This window comes from Rosa chinensis, chromosome 1 (assembly GCF_002994745.2).
Source record: "Rosa chinensis cultivar Old Blush chromosome 1, RchiOBHm-V2, whole genome shotgun sequence".
Classification (NCBI taxonomy): domain Eukaryota; kingdom Viridiplantae; phylum Streptophyta; class Magnoliopsida; order Rosales; family Rosaceae; genus Rosa; species Rosa chinensis.
The window spans coordinates 45,522,692-45,532,229 of record NC_037088.1 but is presented as its reverse complement, the minus strand read 5'-3'; the positions used below and the strand labels follow the sequence as shown (position 1 = coordinate 45,532,229).

The following is a 9,538-nucleotide window of genomic DNA, read 5'->3' as shown; positions in this document are numbered from 1 at the left end:
ATTGTGTTATGTTTGCCTCTGCATATATGTGGGACCTTTAGGAAGACTTAATGTGTGTCTGGTCGTATTGAGTGACTATCCACCTAAACAATACAAGTGTTAACTACTCTTTCCTCTGATTCATTTGTATATGACCATTATTAGAGACTAGGAATGTTACTTTCGATATTGGATTAAGCCTCTTTCTCTTATCAAATCAAACGATGTTTAATTGTTGTTGATGTCGAATCCGAATATGTGTTGTATATAAGGACAGTGGTTAGGAGATTAAGAAGTTGAATGGATTTTCAGTTAAAAGTTATTAGTTTTCAATCTCAAAGTAAGGAACTAAAGCTGTTTAGTACCTGCATTGTTTCCATAGCATCTTCTGTCTCTAAGTGTGAAGAAGGAATGTGGGAGTAATTTTAAAGTGAGGGACTAAAAGATGAGTTATGGAGTTATAGTTTAAATGTTGTTATTGCTCTTAACAGCTCAACCCTACCTTTGCAGCTTTTGATTTCTTCATCTGTTGTTGTTGTTGTGGAGTTAATTTTTTTCTTTTTCTCTTTCCTTCTTAGTACTTTGCATTTCTTTTAGGTTCGTCACTCACATGGTTTGCATTCCTCTTATCCTATTGCTGTGTTCTGTGGATATTTGTATCTAACTCACCCGTTTCAAATTACGCAGTTGGAAGAATTTAAACAGCGTGCATTAGGCAACTTGGATGAACCCTTTGTCAAGCCTGCATAAATGAGAAGCAACCATTGCACGTGTTGATGGTCAGTGTTCATTCAATGTTGATTCTTGGTGCCTTATAAACAGAATAATGTTGCTGTATTTGTTTTGTGTGCACATGCCTTTACTCTTTCTCTACTATTTTTTTAATCCATAACCCAATACATGTCTCATTTATTAGGTTGAACCAAATGTATCAAACAAATCTCGTTTTACTTGAGCTGGTCTCAACTCTTTGTTTTTGTTTTAAAACTTACAACTACATAATGATTCTGAAATCTATGTATTTTGGATCATATTAGCTCTATATATTGGGTTCTTGTTCAGTTTAGACATAGTCGGTTGTGGAACTTATATCTATCCTATAATGAATAAATATGTTGAGTAGTATATAGAGGTGCACTATGACTTAAAAGAATGAACTGAACTATCATTGGACTGTTTTTTTTTTTTTTTTCATAATCTTATGTCGTTGTAGTAAAGTCCTATTCAATTTTAATATTGCAATAATCTGATCTTGGTTATCTTAATAAATTGTAAGATACCAAGTTGGTTGGAAGGAGCAGCAGGTTAAGAGCGGGTCTTCAAGGCGAAACTAGTGTTGAGTAGTGAAATCCAACTGTTCAGGTTAGTAACCCAACTCTTCTGCTTTGGTTTGTTTATCAACTGTATGAAGTGTTTAGCTAATTTTTAGTTGATGATTGGTGTATGAAGTTTTTGAAGTGATGATTATGAGTCTTTTATTTGTGCATGAACTGTATGGCAAGTTGAAAATCAGTCTTGAATATGTATATGAAGTGTTGAACGATTGTAATTCATCTTTGGTTTGTTGTCCAGTTTTGATTGGTTAAATTAATTTACTTTTTCATGATGTTTCAGCAATGGATAAATCTTGGATTAATGAAGATAGGGATACTTTGAAGTACCAATTAGGTGTGGAAAATTTTTTGATTTTTGCTTAAGAAAATGCTAGTAACCGTAAAAGAATTCCTTGCCCTTGTTCAAGATGTGTAAATTTCAAAAAAAAGTCTAGTAAAGTGATTAGGGGCCATTTGTATGATTACGGCTTTTGTTTGAGCTACACAAGCTGGATATGGCATGGAGAACCCTCTTTGTCCTCCTGTGCTAGTGCGCCTGGTGGTTTTGGGGCAGACCAAAACCATCAAGTTGGGTCTGAAACTGTTGATATGTGTCAAGCAGCCTTTAATGAGGGTGATTATGATGAGGAGTCATTTGAGTTTAATAAGTTTGTTGAGGATGCAGAGAGACCTTTATTTGAAAATAGTGAACGCACTAAGTTAGATTCATTGGTGCAACTTCATAACTTGAAAGCTAGGTTCGGTATGAGTGATACTTGCTTTTCTGAGTTACTTTCCACTGTTGGGTCATTGCTTCCTAAAGATAATGTACTCCCTCAAAGTCTATATGAGGCAAAGAAGACTCTCAGTAATTTAGGGCTGCAATATGAGAAAATTCATGCATGTCCTAATGACTGCATATTGTATAGGAAAGAGTTTGCCGTTGAGATCACTTGTCCTAAGTGTGGTTTGTCTCGTTGGAAGCTAAAGAAGGATAAAACTGTTAAAGTGGGGCAACCAGCGAAGGTGTTGTGGTATTTTCCCATAATTCCTAGATTCAAACGCTTATTCAAATCTGCCGACACTGCTGAAATGCTTAATTGGCATGAGGACAAGCGAATTAAGGATGGACACATGCGCCATCCAGCGGATTCTCCTGCATGGAAGTTGGTAGATTATAAATGGCCTGACTTTGCTGCAGAGTCAAGAAATCTTCGGTTGGCTTTGTCAGCTGATGATATTAATCCACATAGTTCTCTAAGTAGTAGGTATAGTTGTTGGCCCATAATATTGGTGACCTACAATCTTCCTCCGTGGTTATGTATGAAGAGGAAGTTTATGATGTTATCTCTATTAATATCTGGTCCGAAACAACTGGGAAATGACATTGATATCTACTTAGAGCCTTTGATTGATGATTTGCAAAGTTTGTGGCAAGGAGTTCATGATGTCTATGACGCACACAGAAGAGAATATTTCTCACTCAGAGCTGTTTTATTGTGGACCATCAATGACTTCCCCGCATATGGAAACTTATCGGGATGCACCACTAAATGATACAAAGCATGTCCAATTTGTGGTGACAAAACTTCAGCCACACATTTGCCCCACAGTAGGAAAATGTCTTATAGCTGCCATCGCAAGTACTTGCCACGTCATCATCCTTACCGGAGGTAGAAAAAAGCTTTTAATAATGACCAAGAATTTGAAGTTGCACCTGCACCGTTATCCGGAGAGGATGTGTTAAAGAGGGTAGAAGATATTAACTATGAGTACGGAAAGGGAAAAAAGAAGAAGAACTCAGATTCTGCCTGTACTCCTTGGAAGAAAAAATCCATTTTTTTTAACTTGGAGTATTGGAAATCTCTTCATGTTCGCCATGCTCTCGATGTAATGCATATTGAGAAGAATGTTTGTGAGAGTGTGATAGGTACACTACTAAATATGCCTTCTAAAACAAAAGATAGTGTGGCTGCCCGCTTAGATATGGTTGACATGGGTGTTAGACTTGATTTGGGTCCGGATATTGGGGAGAAAAAAACATATTTACCTGCTGCCCCTTACACTTTGTCGAGGGCAGAAAAGATAAAAATGTGTACTTCTTTCTTGTTTATGATAGTTCCTTATGGTCATTCATCAAACATAAAAAATTTGGTATCCATGGATGATTTGAAGTTGTATGGATTGAAATCCCATGATTGTCATACATTAATGCAGCAATTGCTTCCGGTGGCTATTCGTTCGGTGCTTCCCAAGCATGTTCGGATATCTATAATGAGGTTGTGCTTCTTCTTTAATGCTTTGTGCACCAAAGTGGATGATGTGTCGAAGTTGGATAAGTTGCAATCTGATTTGGTTTTGACCTTGTGTGAGCTAGAGAAGATATTTCCTCCCTCCTTTTTCGACATAATGGTTCATCTCACTGTGCATCTAGTTAGAGAAGTGCGATTATGTGGGCCTGTTTTCTATAGATGGATGTACCCTTTTGAACGGTTCATGAAAGTTTTGAAGGGGTATGTTCGCAATCGTTTTCATCCGGAAGGTTGTATAGCCGAGAGTTATGTTGGAGAAGAATCTGTGGAGTTTTGCTCCGAGTTTGTTCACCATTGTGATCCAATTGGAGTTCCTAAGGATTCAAGTAAGTTGTGTGGACCACTTTCTATTGCAAAACTAAAGTCCATAGATGAGAAAGAGAGAGACCAGGCACATCTTCATGTCCTATCCAATAATGCTGAGGTGGATCCGTATAAGAAGTAAGTACTATCAACTTTTATTTTTATCGTAAATCTAAATTAAGCTAGGCTCAAACATTTTCACATTCGTTTTTATTATTTTTTATGTGGATAGGGCACATAGAAAGATTGTGGAGCAGTTGTACGGGGGAAAAAATAAGAGTAAACAATGGCTATTAAGTGAGCACAATCGTACTTTTGCAGATTGGTTTCAATCCAAGGTCAGTACCTATTGTGTTCAATGCTAAGTTATATAAGAATCAAATATAGTTAAATACTCAAGTAACTTCATATGGCTGTTTTATAATCAGGTTTTAGTTGAAATGAAGGAAAATCGTAATAAGGTTTCAGAAACAATTAGGTGGCTAGCTGGAAAACCGAGTTTCAGAGTGTTTACTTATGAAGGTTATATTTATAATGGAGTTAAGCACTTCACAAAGCTGCGAGATGAGGCAAGAGCCGTCCAAAATAGTGGGGTTTCCTTATTGGCAAAGACGATGCAGGTGTCTGGCGCTAAGGATAAAAATCCGGTGGAGAGTGATATGACTTTTTATGGGGTTATCGAAGAGATATGGGAGCTTGACTATCATGCTTTCAAAGCCCCATTGTTTCTGTGTAAATGGGCAGCGAATGAAAAAGGAATCAAACAAGATGAGTTTGGTTTTACACTTGTTGATCTTAATCATGAAGGCCATAAAAAAGACAAGTTTGCTTCTGCTGGTCAAGTGAAGCAAGTATTTTTTGTGGAAGATCCACTTGATTCCCGCTGGTCCGTTGTACTAAGCACCCCAAATAGAGACTATCGGGATTGTCTCTATGATGATGATCTAGGGGACACCACCTTGGAACATCAACCATTTTGTGCTGAAATACCCGCTTGTGATGAAGACGAGAATGAGGCTGATGCCACTTATCTAAGAGAGAATGTTGAGGGGTTTTGGGTCAACCAGTTCACTACTCCAAGAGAGCATTAGTAGATTTTGTTTGTGTTGTAATATAAGTGGCTTATATTATTGTGTGATGTATTTTAGTTGAACACTATGCTATTGCTTATATGCATCAATTCTGTTATGTATCCGGTTCCTTATTTTAATTATCTTTTAATTCGACTCTATTGAATCTATTTTCTTTTAATTGCCTCCATGTTTTGTTTAGAACTATAATCTGATTGCTTCTCTGCTGTTTGCATTATGTAACACTTTGTTGGTGCATTGTGATCAGATAGCTTGAAGAAATGGGTTCAAAGAAGACGGGAAAATCAAAAGAACGCAAAGATTCAACAAAAAAAGTGGAGAAGGTTGCTAGTCCAAATGACACTGATGACGTGGTTGATGATAAGGATGACCAAGTATCAGCTGAAACTATGACGACCACTGAATCAGCGAAAGGAAAAACCAGAGGGAAGCGAACTGTGGCTGCAATGTACAAGGTAGTGGTGAAGAAAGCAGTTGGGAAGAAATTTAAAGTTACATACAGCGACACGGGCAATCCAAACGGCAGAACACGGCACACTCTACAGTCATATATAGGCATGTTGGTGCGGACAATGGTTCCCATCAACGTGGACAGCTGGCCTGAGGTGGATCCTGATTTGAAAGCAAATATTTGGACAGATATTCAGGTACTCCTCTACTTTTCTTGCCTTGCTGCAGTTTGAGGTGGATTAAATGGATTAAACTTTCAGCTGCTCTTGTTTACTCAATGCTTCTTAAATTCTAAGTGTTTTCTGTTTTTTTATTACAATATAAGTTTTTACTGATCATTATTTACTTGGGAAGCTGAAATATGTGTTCACTGATCCTTATTTACACTTTAGTACTCCTATGTACACATTTATTGTTTCTTTGCAAGCTTGATATGAAAAAGTAATAATTTTGAGTAAGGCTATCTAATCCTGATATTACATTTGTTGCATAGGATACATTCAAAGTAGCCCCTGAAAGCAGAAAACTAGTGTTGTCATCAGCTGGCGTGAAATGGAGATACTTCAAGACCACATTAACAAGGAAGTATGTTCTGCCATTCTTGGGAAAGAAGAAAAAATTGAGAAAGCCACCAAAGCAGTACTCCTATGTTGGCCTACAGCCGTGGAAGGAATTTGTAAAACAACGGACTAGTGAGGAATGGCTGGTATGCTCCTATTGTGTATAAGGCTGTGTTGTATTCTATGTATACATTTTCTGTGTGAGTTGAAACATATTTTATGCAATAATTGTGCTTAACATGTATATGCAGAAACTTCATCAAAAACAAAGTGAACGAGTGAGGAAGAGAAAGTACCATCACAGATTATCAAGAAAGGGATACCTTGGATTAGAGGAGGAATTGGTTAGGATATGCTAGTCTTCATTTTTTCACCTCAAATTTTTTTTTTCTATAATGTGTTCCCTCATGGTTTTATTTGCTGCACAGAAACGAAAGTTGCCTGAAGGAGAGGTAATTGATCGTGCAATTATGTGGAAGAAAGCCCGTATACCAAAAAATGGAAAGATAGATGAAGAACTCTCATTGGTGGCAGCAAAAATAGTAAGTCCAGATTTTTAAGTTGAGCAATTTAAGGTGTATCATCACCTCATCTAACTTGTGTTTACATATTTGATTAGGATGAACTGTTGGAGAAGAAGAGTAAAGGTGAGTTGGAAATCTCAGGGAGTAGTGATGTCTTGTCTCAAGCTCTAGACACTCCTGAACACTCAGGTAGGGTGAGGGGTGTTGGAGGCTTTGTCAACCCATCCTCCTACTTTAATCTGCCAAAGAAGAAAATGATTCGAATTACAAAGGCAGATATGTTGGCCCGTGATAAGGAGCGTGATAAAGAGATGGAGGACACAAAGAAAATGCTTCTTGCGCAGCAAGCAAAGACGGAAGCCATGTTATATCAAAGGATTGCACAACTAGAAGCACTAGTAACAGGGAAGACAGCCATGCATCCGCCTGCCACCGGGGACAATGTCATTTCCCCTATATCCGACAAAGGCAGCTTCCATGATAAATCAAGAATTGACAAATCTGATCATAATGATGCCAAGGTCATGGAAAATATGGAGGAATGTGACATTATACATACTCCTGGAAAGGTAGCAATATATGTAGTTTTATGTGAATTCTAATAGTTGCATATAAATTATTGCTTTAAACCTTTGGTAGATTTGATCACTTTCTTTTTCCCCTCTTAGGGTGCCGGGGTATGTGAGCTAGCAGTGGATAATATAAATAATATAGTTGCTTTCGGTTCCGTATTCGAAGAGGGGGAACTAAGCAAGACACTGCATGGAGTTCCACTTAAGGAGGGAACTGTTCGTGTATCGGTGGATGGTATACTAAAACCAGATGCGGTGCTTCCTTTCCCCATCGAGGGTGAGATGGAATTCGTTAGGGAAGCTCTTGGGAGTCACGTAGCTTGGCCTGACGATCTTGTTGTGCGGACAATGTTTAAGGTACGTTTGGTTGATGAGTTTTCTGTTTCGGTAGGTTTTGGCTTAGGTGTTGTTTAATTGCTACATGTTATATATATGCTGCATCTTTTAGCAATATATTAAATGCAATATATGCTACCACTTGAGAGAAAACCAAAACTGAAAGTATAGCTTTCTGTTATTAGCAAGTTGAATCTGCAACACCAAATAAATGACAAAGTTTCTCATCTTTATCATAACATTTCATTGATTATTCATTAATTTATTTTATCTTTTTATAGAAAACAAGGTGCAGCTCTAATTACATCAATATGTTGTTGCATCTTTTATGACAGTTCAATTGTTATGGAAGAATAGTGGTAGAAGTTTGTTACCAATAGATAATGGCAGTTGGGTTGTGGTATTAATGATGTAAAATTTATGGGGTTTTGCAGAAAAAGAAGAAGAATCCGCAATTCTTCAAGTCATTGTTTGATCAAGTTGAGATTAATCCGTGGGTGCCAAAGCGCTGCAAGTTGTTGTATAAACATGCAACAACTATCATGAAAGAAACGGGGAGCTCAATAAGCATGGTGTTTTCTAAAGAAGTGTTTGGCGAACCCACACAACTCTTTATCTTGTCTGAGAATGTGATTAATCTGTTGGAGATGCAGTGGATTGGCCAAGGAGTTATAGCAGCATATGAAGGGTAAGCTTCACTTTCTCTAGTGCAATAATTCTTATTTTGTTTATGCAACAATTCAAATTAAGTGATATCAGCCAAGTTTCAACTATATATAAGACTTTGATCCTAGATATTTGTGGAAAAATTCGAACATATTTATTCTAGTCTAGCAAATGGTTATGTTTGGAAATGTGATATGGATTATAGGGTTTTGCTGCATTTCATATCTTAGCTTTTGACACAGGTACTTGCATGAACTTATTACTGAAAGGGACCTTTTGGACAACTTTGCTTTTGTTGATCCGGCAGCTACATATAATTGTCAAAGACCGGACTTTGTGCGGTACTTAGTTGATCGGTTAAAAGAGGGAAAATCTGATCGTATTTTCTTTATGCCTTACAATCCGGGGTAATGCTGCAATATTTTTAGTATACTTGGTATTATTAAACTGCTTTTATATTTTGCATAATGTTGACTTCATTTTTATTGCAGGCAGCATTGGATATTAACTATCCTATGGGAAGGTGAAATCTACATGTTGGATCCGTTGCCAAAACCAGTCCATTACAAAGAATGGGAGACCTCGGTGATAAAGTAAGTATTACATTATATATATTGAGCTGTTTTTTTTACATATCCGACCAAGTAGCATTTAAATTGGGTAATGATAATGTGGTTGTGTAGTGCGGTGAAAACCTTCAATGCTGAAACTGGAAGGGTCAACAAACTGCCTAAAGTAAAACCGCTTCCGGTAAGGCTTATACATGTGTTTAATTGGCTGAGATAATACATTACATCTAGTATGTCGATATATGCTTTAATTCAATACTTTGAATAAATAGGGCGTACCTAAACAACCGGGTGGGGTTGAGTGTGGCTATTATGTTATGCGATACATGAAGGAAATTATAGAGGATGAGACACTTTCATTTCCAACCAAGGTACGTATATGCATTATTATGAAGAACATTTTGGTTTAATTAAGTATTAGCTTGTTTAGCCCCATTGTGACTTATATGTTCTTTAATACATTTCTAGTGGGCGGTAAAGACGCGCAAATCATATAGCCAAGCTCAAATTGACGAGGTGCACATTGAAGTGGCTGATTATATACAGAGTTGGGTGTAGGACTTGTGGCTACGAAGAAATTTTTGAGTAAGGCTGGCTAGTTTTTGCTTTGAAGGAAAGTTTTGTGTATATATGTAGAACTGATATAGTTGGTTGCTATTATGTTTATGGGCTAGCCTTTGTAGGTTTTGGGGTTTTGGTTTGTGAATTATGTAGAATCATGAATGAAGATGAGAAAATGAATGGAAAGCCCCAATTTTTGGATGATATATGAGAAATGTATTTCTAGGTCTTTTACAACCACCAGCAGCTAGATGGTTACTTGCACATCATTCTTATATATATGAACTGATGTATATAAATGC

General features: G+C 37.2%; 2 protein-coding genes across 2 annotated transcripts; both read left to right on the top strand.

Moving 5' to 3' along the window:
• The first annotated feature begins 5,258 nt into the window (after positions 1–5,258).
• Positions 5,259–7,134, top strand: LOC121049471. Its single transcript, XM_040506965.1, has 5 exons — positions 5,259–5,645; positions 5,942–6,154; positions 6,260–6,352; positions 6,437–6,550; positions 6,628–7,134. The coding sequence occupies exons 1-5, from the start codon at positions 5,259–5,261 to the stop codon at positions 7,132–7,134; spliced, it is 1,314 nt and encodes a 437-aa protein (XP_040362899.1).
• Positions 7,135–7,367: 233 nt separating this feature from the next.
• On the top strand, positions 7,368–9,300 carry LOC112188376. Its single transcript, XM_040513581.1, has 7 exons — positions 7,368–7,461; positions 7,875–8,128; positions 8,349–8,513; positions 8,598–8,699; positions 8,790–8,856; positions 8,948–9,046; positions 9,144–9,300. Exons 1-7 carry the CDS (start codon positions 7,387–7,389, stop codon positions 9,231–9,233), a joined length of 852 nt encoding a protein of 283 aa, XP_040369515.1. The 5' UTR covers positions 7,368–7,386; the 3' UTR covers positions 9,234–9,300.
• The last annotated feature ends 238 nt before the right edge of the window (positions 9,301–9,538 follow it).